Below are 15365 nucleotides of genomic sequence, written 5' to 3' on the forward strand. Positions count from 1 at the left end.
AAAGACAACGCCATGCTCAATATATCTCTGTACAGTTTATTTTACAGGAGATGAGATGAGCACTGTGGTGCATAGGAGTTTGAAGAACAATATAGGAAAATACAGTTTAACCATATGAAATTGTTTTACACTAAGACAGAAAAATTATGTATAGCAAATGCCTTCAACATTGAAGGACAAGATCCACAGCTGACATAAATTAGCTTCCATGAAACTTTGCCAGTTTACCCAAGCTGAAGATCTGCCCCTTAACTCTTTTCTGCATTCAGCTTCTTCAGTAAGTGTTTCCTTCATATATCTTTACTGAACAAAAGCCATATCATAATTTGCACAATGATCCAATATTTACTAGTTACCCAGACAGAGGTTGCATGATACATAAATTATTTAAGGGGTCTATTCAGCCAAAATTTATGGAAAGATATAAAATTTTGGTTAAACATCTTTATAAAGAAGTCATTAGTACTGGCAAAAGACAACTTTCCTAAAAACTTGGAAAGCATTTAGCAAAAGTTACACAAAAAGGACCAAATAGGCAACTTCATTTTAGTAGAAAACTCTTAGTATATGACTACTGATCAGGCCTGCCTTTGAATCCCTGCTTTTAGAATTGCATTTTTCACTCTGTCTTGGACTGCTGGAAGAAAGGAAACTATTTAAGGAGGATGAGAAATCATTTGTCCAGTACTAGTACCTGCTTTTTTCATAATGATAGATGCTGCTGTCCCTAAAGAGTGTTCTTCCCCTGTTGGAGTAACAGAATGGTAAATGGACATGAAAATTTCTTAGGCTCAGCCATCACCTCAAAAACTCCAAAGGAACAAGAGATTTCAGGCCAAACATTCCCAAATTTGAATGACTAGATTGTCATGTCATGCAATATGAGATCCCCAGAAGCACTAATCAACTTTACTCTTCCAGCACCGGAAAATTTGTTTTAAGCAACTGCTTCAAAGAGAAGAGTCAAGGTTTGTTTTCTAAAAAATAGCACTACTTATGTCCAAGATGCCCTTTACTCAACTATTTTTTTGCAAAATTCCTTACTTATTCTGCAGAGACCCCTCTACTGAAGGATGTGTCAGAAGATTAGGTTAGCAACTGTCCTTTAATGCAGTTGCTTTTAAATCTAACTTTCCTAACATCTCCTACTCCATTTTCAGCACTGAGAATTTATGATGCCTGTGCTGGACAGTAAATGATGAATGAAATAAAGGCAGATTTACTTGATATGTGATTGCCCTAAAAGACTGCACAGTGCAGAGCAAGGAAGGAGTGTTGAGAATCCTGCGAGATCTGTGCATACTGGCTGCTCCTGAGTTTTGGAAATTTATAGGGTGAATCAATGTATTTTATACGGTTGTATGAGGTACAATTTAAAGAGGCACTTTGGGGGGAACTGCTAGCTGAATTTTAGTAGATTTGCAGTTCAAGCCATTATTCAGTTATGTGTGAAACAATGGTCCTGAAAGACTGTATGTATTCAAAATTATAGTGTTATCCGCTCACTGAACCTGAATATAGCAGCTGAAATGCTTTTGTTCTGAAATTCCACTGAGTTTTTCTCTTACGTTATACCTAAAAATAGTTCAACTTAATGTAAGTTGAAGGGATTAAATTGGAATGTTTCAAATTTATGTAAATATTTTTTCCTGCAATCATTATGCTATTGACCTAAAATGTAACTTATCAGTCTCTGAAAGTTTTTATCAGTGCATGATTGTTAGAATCAGATGCTTAGTTAGACACAAAAACTTCTGACCTGAGGAATGCATCGGATTAGAAATTTAAGTCAAATTGTGCTATGTGTTGGTCCCTTCAGAAAAAAAATAATCTCCAGGAAGAAAGAATAAACTGTGAATAGCATAAAAAGGAATCATTGCACTTTCAAACCCAGTGGCTGGCAAGAAAAGAATAAAAATAGAAAAAAAATTCTCTAAAAAACAAGCACTCATCACTCAGAAAATATCCAAAAGCATGAAGTTTGGTCAGCACATTAAAGCAACAGAGATGTTCTACGAAAACTCAAAATTAAAGAAAAGGTCCTGAAAACTGGTGTAGGTCAGTGATGGAAGTGTGGCTACAGTAACAATGAAGAGGAAAAATCAGAACTGAATGCTGCATATTTATATGAGTAAGATCAACTATAAAACAAAGTGATGAATATTTTTTATACAGTAGTCCTCCAGAAAAGACAAGGACTTAATGATGTGAAAGAATACATCACCATTATGCAATTAGAAAGACTGCGTGCTCCAGACTCTTGGAGAATGCCTGCAAACCAGGCTTGATACATCTCTCCCTAACTTAGGGTCAGTTCAGTGCAATGGTGCAGGACATCACAACAATGCCAAGTGCCAAAAAGCATTCTTTAGGTATCARTGTGGTGTTGCCACAAATCAGCTGTCATGACCAGGTGCTAACCAACAAGCCCTGTATCAAGGAATAGACACAAGGGATCATTTTGTCACTGATTTTCGTGTGCTAAGGAAAATCCAGACATTGGTGAGCCTGTTACTGGGATGCGGCAGGGCTCTAAGGAGGGCAAATGTCTGCTGTCATGAAGCTCAGACCTGACTGGGACACTTAAACATTTTACTGTCCTATGTGCTTGATTTTTATTTGAATCTGTCTGTGACTATTATCTGCCTAGTTATATTAAATGTGACCAGCAGGCTCCTGTGCAAAGCCTCATACGACTCCACAGCGCGAAGGAGCTGGGACACCAGTCAGCCATTCCCTATCCCTGTATTAGTACAGAAAGAATGCCCATATAGCAAGAATTATTTGTAGCAATGCTTTGAATAACGCTACCTCTGGGACGTCATTCCCCATCTATTTCAACACATGCTGTGAAGCAAGAAGCCTGTATACATTCCAGAAAGCTCAGTGATCAGGAAAGCTTATTATCTTGAAAACTTCTCTTTTAATACTGTCCTTTGAAGAAGTGTTCTTGCAATATGGAAATCTGAGCATGTACAGGATTGCTTCTAGGACAACAGATCTGACTCTCATCTCCGGGAACAGACCCAGCAGGCTGCGCTAGTGCAAAATACATTTTTTTTCTGTTCAGAATGGAACAATAGACTGATCATACCACGAAATTACATCGACTCACTCCAGGTGGGCCCTTCAAGGTGCTGGTCTGTATTTCTAAGGTGCTTGACAGAGAAAGACCCAGCTGGGTAAGCAGTTCTCTTTTTCTCCCTGTGTGCAATTGAATAAACAGATGGGCAGAGCCACTTTTTCACTTGCCTTGGGATGTGGATTCTGACAGCTGGCATCAGAACCACGAGACCAGCAGGCCCTTGCTCTAGAACTGGGTTCCTGACATAGCCTGACAGTGTCTGTCATGGAGCTGCTGGAAACTGTATGTATAGCAGCTAGCTCTTATACATTCAAGTGTTTGAGGTTTCAGTTTCTCAGGGTTTACCTTTTACACATACTTGAAGCCTAAGGAAAAAAGAGGCTCATGCAATCATGTAGCCTGATTTTCAAAGTGTCTTCTCACCGACACACTCCCTGTTGACTTCCTAGAAATCTGAGTGCTGAGCACTTCTAGAGAGCAGGTCAAAAGAGCAGTGTAAGTTCCTACTTAAAGACTAAGGAGTCTAACTTGCAGAAACTATCTAAATAATGCCTTAAAGAACAGGGATGAGTTTAAAGATGCTCTGAGAAGGTCTGAGCAATAACAACTGCTAATGAGCATTTACCAGCTTCCTTTACAGAAAAGTCCTGCTAGGAAAAAAAAAAAAGGCACAACAAAAACTGGGTGATTTGAATGCAGCTCACTGTCAAAACACAGATACACAATCAAAGTGGCATTACAGTGCATGGCTGTGAGGTAAATGAAAAGCAGCTAATTCTGCAGCATGAAATTGCACAGATGAATAAAGCACAAAAAGAACCCGAGAACAAGCTTGCATGCTACCTGTTATGCATGAAAGCAAGAACAATTTCAATACTTATTGTAACTGTGCAACAGGCGGGAGTACAGCTACCCCTCAGCAGCTCAAGCAGGGCTGCAGGGAGGGAAAAGTATCCCAGAGACAGAACAGGGATTTTCATATATCTTTTCATTGCTGTTTTGACTTTTTTACACTTTTTTCCCTCCAATTTTAAATGTAATCTCTAAAGATCCCAGTATCAAATAATGAAATAGCATTCCTAGAACGGAACACCTGAAGATTTTCAAAAGAAGTTCTAGATGAAGAAATAACGAACAAATGTGGGTTATGGAAGTGAGAGAACCTGGAGCAGGTTGGGAACCTGAAAATTAGGCCTTTTTGGAAGTTATTCTATGAAAGCAACTGGAATCTTGCCAGTCATGGAAGAACAGTGCATTTGGCCCCTGTGGTAAAGGACTCATCACTTTCAATTCATCTGGGAATTCATCTAGGAAACAGCCAACATCATTGAATCCCAAATTAGTTTTGTTAGGAAAAAAAAGTTGAAAGAAAACCTTGGAGAAAGACTTCAAAGAAGGAGGACTTTCCATTAAGTAAACTGTGCCAGAAGATGGCCTAGAAAATAGCAGGCAGGCTGCTATGGAGGATAAATAGCATGTTCTCATTCTGTATGGTAGGTGAGGTTACAGTTGCTCAATAACTCACCTGTTCTGGCACCTGAGTCAGGACACCAAAACGATTCAGAGCAGCTGAAATTCATGAAGCCCTCTAGCTTATGCAGTGGTAGAAAGCTCTGGTTGAATCAGAGATCACTGGAGAATGAGGCTTGACAGGATGAGACAAGTTGCCACAATATTGTTTAGACAGAGTGAGCTACACAACAAAGGTGGCCTTCTGAAACACAGCAGTTTCAACAAGGACCAGAGCAAGCAGAGCTATTACGTGAGAATCAAAGGCAAATTCCCACTAATTGTACTTCTTCATGTGAAAACAAATGACACTAATCAAAAGCTTGCCTTCTGGTCTGTGACCATAGAGCCATACGATTTAAGGTAGGTATGTCAAACAACAAAGAAAGACTGATACCAGTAGATGTCTAAAACATTAAAAACTACCACCAAGCATGTGGACCATCTGCTGGACAAAACAAGGTGATCCCTGAGCTCAATACCTATTCAGTCCTTTATTTTGTAATTCCTATTAATTATTTACATTAAAACATCATCATGTTTTTTAGATGTTAGCTATTGTAATATCATATGAAGCTTGATCTTGGTGTGGGAGAGAAGCTATTTAGGATGAGTTAATGTATGAGGAAAGACTGGGTATGACTGTATTTTTGCAACTSAATGGACGATGAATGTATGAATGTTAAAATTCTTAGCGTCACTTTTTAAAGAATGAATAAAAAGAGGGTAGGGGTCCATGCTCTGCTTCAAAGATGCCACTACCTACTTTAAAGTTGCTGTCCATTCAGAAGCACAGGGTCTTGAGCCTTCCCTAATTTATAAGACATCGTAGTGTTCACAATCCATTAAGAGGATCCATTAGAGAAGGGAACAGGCCAAGTAACACTGATCCCAAGTAACTGTAGTGTGATATCGCAAGGAGTTTCCATTTGCCAGAAGTAAGCTGGAAACTGTCTAATACCAACAACAAAACTTCCAACACTTCCACCAATTACAGATTAAAGTCTTGTAATATAAGAAGTATTTTACCTGCTGTACAGTAGTTCCATGTGAGAATTTGCTCTGCCTGGTAAAGATTAACCATCAGTAAACAAAAGTTAGGTACAAGTGATCTCCTTAGATTATTGATATGAAGAAAGATATAGCTCCTGTCAAGATAATTCTATGCAACTCACACATTCCTGTAACATTTCAAATGAACCAAAAACTGGAAGTAGTTGGAGCAAAACTGTCTGGAAACAAGTAGAAAAAATCCAAACCACCAGAAACTACAAATGAGAATTGAAAGCAGCTTAAAAACAGTCCTGAGAGATATCTGTGCTAATGGAGAGTATTTCCAGTTCAAAATAGATAAAATAACAAATATCTATGAAAAAAGAGGGAAAAAATGTAATTGATGACAGAGTATTTCAGATATCTATTAAGTAGAATACTGTATAAAGTGCACAACTGGCTTGGTTCTGCAATCAAGAGTTAAAAAATGTGGTGAGGTGTTCTCAGGAATGCTCATTTCAATTACAATACATCTGAGAATACAGGGGACACGTAAGACTTCAGCTCTTAAGTACTCCAGTAGCTTTTGGATGTTGAAGGTTTGGGGGTTTTTTTGGCTGGGGTGGGGTGGGGCGGGGGAAAGAACGCCTGTCCTCCAAAGTGCATGGTAGAGATAGCAAAAATACACATCAGTATGCCAAAACATTTATTTGTAGTATTAAGGACAGAGAGTGACTGAATAATAAGACTGAGAAAGGCAGATCAGCACAAAATTTCCCTGTTTGAGAAGCAGAAGAGGAGTCTAGGAAACATTTTTTAGTCTAACGGAGCTCAAAGACTCAGCGGTGCTTAGACAAATCATATTTCATTTGTTTTGCAAAGGTCTTTGCAGGTGCTTAGGAGAGATTCAGGTTCTAGTGTGCCGGATGCTTCCCACACAGAGAATAAAATTATACTCACAAATTCAAAAATATGCAACTGAAGTGCAGTGTGGTAGGTGTTAGGTCAAAAAAATCAGGAACACCAGGTCATAGTGACACAGTCCTGAACATGCAGTGATCATAATACTGCACCTGCCAATGTCGGATAAAGGTTTGCAACACAGCAGAGAAGGGGGCTGAGGAGACACTTGCAGGAAGGGAATGATTTGGAACATCAGAGATTTTTAGAGAGTTTTTTTTCCATGAATCTATATTGGCAAAGAAACGGTTGCGTAAGAGGGAACAAGAGGAGAATGCAATGAAATTCAGTTTGAAATGACAAGCCAGAAAAATAATCACTGCAGCGGTATCTAGAATGTTTCAGATAATGCTTCTTTGTGTCTCAGTTTGTATTTGTAAAGGGGATTAATGCTGAATCATCTGATCACAGCACTTTGAGATTTGTGAATAAAAACATAGAATAGGTGTAGAATAAAAGAAAGCAGTAATTCAGTGCCAAGAGAAAAAATATATATATATTAACAATGAGATGAAGTGCAGCATGATTGTGGATCAAATCAAATAATACAATTTGGGAAACTGTAGACAAAACAGTAAGCACTGAGTAAAGGCCACAGCGGTGAGAATCAAGGTTTCTGCTAATTCTAAAGCAAGAATCTTGCCACCGTCTGAAATGCTGAAAATATATTAACAGCAACACTCAACAATAAATAACAAATAACAGTGGGAGAAGAAAACAAACGGCTTTGCAAAACCAGTCTCCAAACTACACAACATTATGTGCCAAGAGCAGTGGTGAATATTTGGTAGTTCGTAGCAAGGGTAACAAAGGAAAACTCCGAGGTTAAGAATCTGATTGTGCAGAAGGCACCTGTATCTACATTTGAAACAATCTAGAATCATGGATACATGGCACCTTTGAAAATCAAGCTCTAAAAAGATTAAAGCTCACAGTCTGGCTAGACAAGAACCTGGCAGTGAATTTGTAATTAAGGGCATCTAAAGGCTGCGATTATTCACCTGAAGGAACCAACAAAGGCCAATTTAAACCTTGATCCCAAACAAAACGTAAGAAAACTGTCTTTAAGGAGATACTGTGGGAAAACATCCTGCATAAGCAGGAAAGGTTTTGAACATCTCATTTATTCCATGGTAAATAACCTCTTCCTGCCATTGAGGGCACTCAGACAGCTAATGAGGTAGGTATAGCACAACCAAGTCTTTCCTCATAAATAATGGTGATAACACTTTCAACCTTATTATCTATTGGCCTAGAACAGAAATGATGATGCTAATAGGTTTATGTATCCCTGAGAGGGAGTATAAAACTGGAAGGACATGAGTGTTCTCTGTTGCCTTTTGCCTTATTTCCTATTTTGGGAAAAGGGTCGTCCTTTCACTGTCATGGTGGGAAATTGTGTTATATGAAATAAATGTATCCTCGCAACATTGATGTGAGAAGTGTATTTATTACAGATGGGGAGCCAGAAAAGTTAATTGACGTGCCTATGGCCATGTAAGCAGTCAGCGACAGACCTGGGATTCATGACTTCCTTGCTTCCTGCATCACTTTCAAATAGTTATCTACTTGCTAGCCAGAGGCTCATTGCATGGTTGTTCTAACATACTATATAAAGAGAGTCATGCAAGGGTTGTAGCACAAAGTCACTGAAGAACAGAGCTCTCTGTACCAGAAAGCAGATTTCTTCTAGAAGCTGCGTGCAATTGGGAACCTCCGGTGGGAAGTACACATCTGGTTTCTTAACCCTGGAATGTTTGGTGCTTAAGGCTTACCACAATGAGGACCATTTTAATGACTAAATGTAACAGAGATAGCCCGTGCAGGCATAAATTACAAGGTGTCTGGTAGTGGAAAAACCTTCTCTCTGTGCTCTTCTGACTCTTAAGAAAAAAAAATTAGCCTGGTTAATTCAGTGGACCCATCACATATAACTATAGATCAGTCTATATTTCCATGTCCACAGGTCGGATATCTCCAGTTTTGTGTTCTTTTACCCACAGTTCTCTGTCTTTGGCAGGATCCACTTTCCGAAGCAACTGATCCACAAGCTCTACTGTCTAAAACGAACAAAACAAGAATCAAAATGTCAAAGACACATTTCAGGCAGAGATGGTCATTATTCTGCAGTTTTAAGCAGCTATGGGCATGCCTACATTGCATTTGCAGATGAGTGAGAATTGCATGTACTCAAGGGCGGGTGGACAAAAGCCTGGTCTGAATGGGAAGCCTAGTGGTGGTAAGCAGAGAAAAGGCAGGCTTATAACATTAAACAGAGACAGGGTTCCTATACCAGGCATTGGCCAGTCAGCCTTTGGCTCCTGTACTGCAATATACACCTTACATCAAGCCCAACCATATACTACAGATCAGCATACATCCCCTGTATTTAAATATTTGAAAACTAGCCCCYTTTTTTTTTTTAAAGATTATACTTCTTCCCCCAACAGTAAAACTGTCTATTTACCATCTTCCTTTTATTACAAAACCAGTCAGATTAGAACATGCACTGTTCTGCTCAGATGAGGTGCAGTAAAGACCAAAAGGGCTGAGTAGAAAGCAGACTTACACTTTGGTTGAACATGTCTGTCTCATGCCGCAGCTGTGTATATTGGCAAAGATGCTGCCGAATCATCTCCACCCTTTCTACTTCTAGTCTCTCAAGCTCCTGAAAAGAAAAAAAAAATCCACATTTTTCTTGAAAGCTGAGCTTGAAGGCCTAGAGGAAAGCTGACAAAGAAAAATTCGCCAGTTAGTGTGATGCTGCCGCAGGGTCATGCTTTAGAGTTGAACTCTACAGTTACACATCTCTTATTTGCAGAGAAGAGATGGCAGCAAACAAGAGAAGTCATTTCAACCCGAGCCAAAGGACAGAAAAGAATATCTAAAGCTTGCTAAAAGTGAGACCGCCAAGGGAGAAACAGGAGCTAGTGCCTTAAGGCATACTGCAAGCAAGAGGGACCTGTTTCCTGATGGAAGCTTTGTATGTTTTGTTGCTAATTCCAGATAGTGATTTCATGGGGAAGGAGGAGACAGTGTTGTGGTGCACAGCTCAGGCCTGACTACACTGGGTCTAATCAGACACCGTAAGAGCAGCTTTAACTGTTCACCAGATGAGAAAATGGGATAAGTCTCCTTCTAGCTCAGCTAGCAGTCAGCAGACCCCAGTATTGCTTTAGTTGCAAAGGCAGGTTGCTGGTTGATGTAGGGCCCTTACAGAAAAATGGATCACTTTGAATTCAGATTGCCTTACTTAGGGCACAAGATCTGCACAACCAGAATACAGAATTCAGTGTCCCAGCACTAATAAATACTCCATAGGAAGAACGTGCATTATATCTGTGACAGAAACTTCCTGGAGATAGACAAGCAAAGGAAATACAAAGCTTTAAACTCTGCCTCTCTCAATTTTGTTTCATCTGAACTGACCTGTACCTGAGTCAATCAGATTTAGACATATTCACTTGTACTGAGATTTATCTTCAGATGTTTCTCAGCCTGTATTTTATTTCAAACAAACCTGTTATGCAGCCTGCAGGCCATGATTTTTCTCTTGAGCTATTTACTGGAGCACTTCTGAATCTTACTAATTCTTCAAGAACTAATATACAGCTAACTTATACCTGTCCATATCTGGACTCATTCCACCTTTAAATCACTGGCACTGATGGTCTGTATCATTTATGTCAGTGAGAAAATACCAGTGCAGGTGAGAGGAGAATCAGATCCCTTATGCCTAGGGATAGCCAACTTTTTCTCTCTCATTCTGCTTTTCAAAAGAGATTTATCTCCTGGATTTCCTCACCCATCTACCTTTATTTAGTTAGGAGGGCTTAAATATTGCACTGACACACACTTCCAAATGCTCAGCGCTGTTCTACCCTGCTTCTTATTTGGAGCAGTTTCCTGTTTTGTGTTTGTCCAGTGAAAAAAATGCATGCAAAAGACATTTTTATTCCCCAGTTTTGATAGCAACTGGCTGCCATCCAGAAGGGCTCTAAGGAATGACATGGGGCAGATGCCATGAAATCAAAGTACAGATATTTCAGAGAACGAGAGTACATCAGAGTCAGAAGAGTATCGTGGCATCTTGGTGACTAACTCTGGAAGTACAAGTCCTTAGGGAGAATACTGTGAACTGTGTTATCTTCAGAGAAGCACAAAAACAGGCAATTAAATCATGCCTGTTATGAGTTGGCAATACTTGGGAAGAAATAATAAAATTATGGGATAAAAAGATTCATTAATATATAAATAGATTCAATGATTGATCATGTCTCTTTTCTTGTCTTCCTTGCTCATTACTTCATTCCTCCTGAGGTTAATTCCAGCATTCTGGCTGCTGAGTAGTTCTAAATGACTGCCAGGTTTAATGCATTCTGCAAAGAAAACAGTTTTTCCTTCTTTCCCCAAATGATATGACTTTTCCTTAGAACTGAAAACAGGAAACACAGTAGGAGATTTATCATCTAATTTTTCCCACTGCTTTGCTCTGTGACTAGTTATGAGTTATAAGCTATTACAACTTCACAATGTTTTAAATGCAAGATGGTAGACAGAGTTACATACCAGAGTGGTGGTCACCATTTCCTCAAACCACTTGGACTGGGCTTGATTATAAAGATCCACACAGCGCATCAGGTCATCTCCTGAAAAGTTCAAGACAGCAACACATTAGTTTTCTATAGCCATGTATTATGGAGCTTAGAAGGAAGTTGCCATTCATCTTTTGTATACAGATCCAGAAATTTTGAAGTTCAGTCCTGGTGGAGCTGAATGCAGTTCTGTTACCTGGTATTTGCTAGGGGCAACAAAAACAAATTTCAACAAAATGAATGCACTTGATGTTTGATAAAAGATCAAGTGATTGGGTGAAAAAAGAATGAGAGGGAAAGACAAGATTTAGAAAGGAAAATATGAACACAAAGTAACATTTCACAAAATGCCCAGAATTCTGAAAGAAAGTTACTTTGGTTAAAATAAAACCTATCATAGACAGAAAATTATATCAGAAAAGAGTAATTAAAACACAAAGTCAACAGTAATAAATTATGCAGCTAAGTCACAGCAGCTTTGTAGTTCAAACTGCACAAACCCATAAGATGGGTTTAAAACAGGAGAGGCTCAAGCTGTCTGAGATCAAAGGAAGCTTATTTGCAAGCTCAAACCAGCTGTAAACACATGCAGTCTCCAACTTCTGAAGATGCATGGATTCCAGCCTAATTCTGTGGCTTCCTTTCGTGTTCAGGCCAGTAACACAATAAGCTGCTGCCATTTCATTTATTCTCAGTTGTAGAATTACACCTCTGACAGAAAGGGGAAGAGGGATGGCAAAGCTGGATTGCACTTCTCACAGATTGCTGCTTACTGGCTAATAACTTCTCATTCTTCTTTAAATGGTGCTCAGTTACACCTTCCCTAATGGCTGTCATGCCTAGGTCCAGGGCTCAATTTCATAGTTTCTTTTAGGTGCAAAAGATCTTTATGCATAAACTGGGGAAGAATCAAGCTTAAAAATAGGACTACACAGGCCAATCAAGTGCCAAAGAAGCCGATGCATCTGGAAGTCTCTCTCGCCTGGACTTAGAAATTTGGTGGAAACCAAAGACTATAATGAAACCAGGATTCAGACCTTAACGCTTAGAAATAAGCACATCTGCCCAGATGAGGGATGCCTGGAATACAGGCCCTCCTGAAAATAAAAAGTCTGAACTAACAACTCCCACATTCCAGAAATTCCCCAGCCATCAGACTACCGGATATCTTAGCCAGGAACAACCTCCATCCACCTGGGTGAATTTGAGCCACTATACAGCCAGGAACACGGAAATTATGAAATGCGTGAACAGTCCATGGAAGCAGAGAGTAGAGAGCAATGTCACTTAACAGTAACTGGTGAAGGGGCCTCTGGAGGTCTCTATTTCAACCTCCCACTTAAATCAGGCCTAATTTCAAAGCTAGATCACTAAATGCTGTTGCTGTGCACACTCCAAGCATTCTAGCTGGACAGGGCTTATCGTAACAATACCTCTGGGCATGAGGCAAGTCCTCCCCCTTTCATACACCATAAAAGTGGCATAAAGCAGGGGGGAGAGATGGGGAGACTCACACCACAGCTTTAGTCATGCCCATCTAATCCGCAGCTCTCCCTTGCTTGTTCAGTAAATATTCTTTTACAAACAATTTCTGTGGACCCAGAGGGAACACAGGGAAGTTGTGAAATCTGCAGATGGATAGGCAAAGAGCATCTCTCAGCCTCCTGTCACTAATACGTAGCCTTTTTTATGTAGCTTCTTCAAATGGTTGTCTAAACACACAGTCACGCTGTGAATGACTCTTATCAGTGCCCTCAAAACCCAGGCAGGTTATCTAGGAGAAAGCCTCAGAGTCTTAAAAATAGAGAGGGAAGGACCACTCTGCCAATGGATGGACCTAAAAAAGAATGAAACAGGGAAGCCCTGGTTGCAAGATATTTTTAGCAAAGGTGCTAACAGAGCTGCACGTATCGGCTTTGCAGATCTCAAGAAAGACTGTTTCTGATGGATCCTACAGAAGTGGTTTGAGTCTCTGCAAACGTGTTTAAGTTGCATCAAGTAGCTTCATCTTAACTACAGTGTAACACACACTACTCAGTGTCCCTTGAACAGAAATCATTTCAATCATTAAGTAACAGAGGAAAAATGACAAAAAATTCATGTTCAAGTAAAAAGACAGTAATAAGCAGCATATGTAATTCTACTTCTGTTGTGGGGGACTATGATTTAGGGAAGGAAAAAGGAAGAGCAATGTTCTCAGCTGAGCAAAAATCAATAAACACCCTTGGCAGGAACTTGAACAGATAGGTCCAAAATTCAAATGTTGCCCTCAAAACACTGTATAAGGAGGATCAGCCATTTGGGCATTTATTTTGCCAATAGTTGTGGCTGATACAATGGATACATGATGGACTTCTACAGAGAGGAAAGGTCTATGAACACAATTTCAAGGACTGATAAGGATTGTCCCATGAGGGAATTAAGAACCAAGAACCAAATGCCACTAAGAGGTTCCAATTCCTCCAGGAACTGAGCTGCAGGTGAATCAGAAAATGCCAAGAACCTTTCTCTGGGAGAACAGAGGCAGACACTCAGAGACTCATTTCACTTTCAGTAATAATGGAAGGGACCATACACTGGCAGGCATCTGCAGAGAGGAAGACCATAGCGTGCCCCCCTGAGAGCTCCTGGGGCTAAAAGTTCTCTGGTAGAGTATTTGAGCATACCTGAAAGTGTGAATTTGCAGATCCACAATCACACCAAGGAAAGCCCTGAACTCCTTGCTACCATGTGGATGCCCTAGCTGATAGGCTGGGATCTGGCTCCTTGTTGCTTGCTCCTCCTCTAGACCCATAATACTTGCCTTCCTGGTTGCACAGTAACCCAGCTTCAACAGGAGCGATGCAGAGCATTCTTATCTCAGAACATCCCTTAGTTTGCTGATACTTCTATGGGGTTGGGGAACTGTGTTCAAATCCCTCAACTCGAGAAGGGCCAAAATCATAGATCTGTTACATCCTGGGCAAGTACCAGTCTATTGTGTAGAGGTAATAGTCTTCAACAGGCAGATTTTCATCTGAACTAAATGCAACCTGAGTAAATTACAAGTGTATTTGGGAAACTAGGATCCCAAAGGCACTTAGAAGCAGAGGCCTCAAATAGAAGACAGGCATCTCACTAACTCAGCAAGGTCAAGATCAAGGCACAATACTGATGTTTCCGCCTGAAAACTACAGCATTTAAGCAGGCTAGGTAAGTTTACTAGAACTGAACCTAAATTTCAACTAAAAATCACTTCAGACTTCTTCAAATCTGTCTTTGAAAGTTTCACAAACATTCTGTTACCTCAGCATGCCTCTACAAAACAAAAGGAGAATTCACTCTCCTTTTAGTATTTTCACCCCAGTTATCAAAATCATTCATAATTTTCTGATGCCTGACTTGGAAAAACTTGGGTTTGTTTCTTCACAGTATTTAACATCAAACATACTAGTAACCTGGTGCTTTGTAGTTGCAATCGTTAAAAAAAAAAAAGGCGAATAGATGGCTGATTACATTCCATCTCGTTCCTGTCACATCCTCCTTGCTGGCTTACTGGTGCTATGTTTACATCCTGGTGGCTCATAGATGCATGTACTCACCTGCCTGGGTAGACTTCCGTCTGGCCTTTTTAATTTCTTCTTCTGTCTTGTTGCTGAGCTTCACTTCTAGTTGCTGAGTTTTCATCTCCAGATCCTTCTGTCTCTCTGTCAAGGCTTTCCGGGCCTTGGAGTAATTAAAAGAGAGTCATATGTTTTACAGGAAAAGAGTTTCCAACTGCTTTCTGCCGTCTATGATTCTTCCATACAAACATCTGTCAGTAAGAAGTCAGGGATTCTACATAAAACTGAACCCTAATTTGGAGTGCGATGATTCAAGTTCCTAGGACACTATGTGGTGTTAAAGCAGTGGCCCACCACACCATAAAAAAGTTATTGCCAAAAAATTAGGAAAGCATCTGCACTCCTCCTAGGTCTCTAACCATCTACYCTTACAAAGGCAGAGGACAAAATGCAACATCAGACTTCCATGTTTCATAGCAACATTCTTGCTTTTTCTAGAACAATCAACAGGAGCTGAAATTTCTTCCAAATGCGTAACTAGTATCACCAAGATATGTCTTTCACTTGTTTCTTTTCTTAGGATCTAAACTGTTGAAAGAATTTCAAATATTTTATAGAATTTCTCTTTAAGTACCTTCTGGATTTCAGTACAAATTTATCAGAATCTAACAGCATAAAGTT

General features: G+C 39.8%; 1 protein-coding gene across 1 annotated transcript in view; it reads right to left on the reverse strand.

The window, feature by feature from the left end:
- Nucleotides 1-16: 16 nt before the first annotated feature.
- Nucleotides 17-15365, reverse strand: part of GAS7 (growth arrest specific 7) — a 75421-nt gene continuing 60072 nt past the window's right edge. Inside the window, exons 11-14 of the mRNA XM_026068542.1 lie at nucleotides 14724-14847; nucleotides 11117-11196; nucleotides 9117-9215; nucleotides 17-8607 (exon numbers count right to left, since the gene is read on the reverse strand). Of these exons, the coding sequence (XP_025924327.1) occupies nucleotides 8494-8607; nucleotides 9117-9215; nucleotides 11117-11196; nucleotides 14724-14847 (417 nt within the window). The 3' untranslated portion in view covers nucleotides 17-8493. The remainder of the gene's footprint in view (nucleotides 8608-9116; nucleotides 9216-11116; nucleotides 11197-14723; nucleotides 14848-15365) is intronic.

This window comes from Apteryx rowi, unplaced genomic scaffold (genome assembly GCF_003343035.1).
Source record: "Apteryx rowi isolate R43461 unplaced genomic scaffold, aptRow1 scaffold_275, whole genome shotgun sequence".
Taxonomy (NCBI): domain Eukaryota; kingdom Metazoa; phylum Chordata; class Aves; order Apterygiformes; family Apterygidae; genus Apteryx; species Apteryx rowi.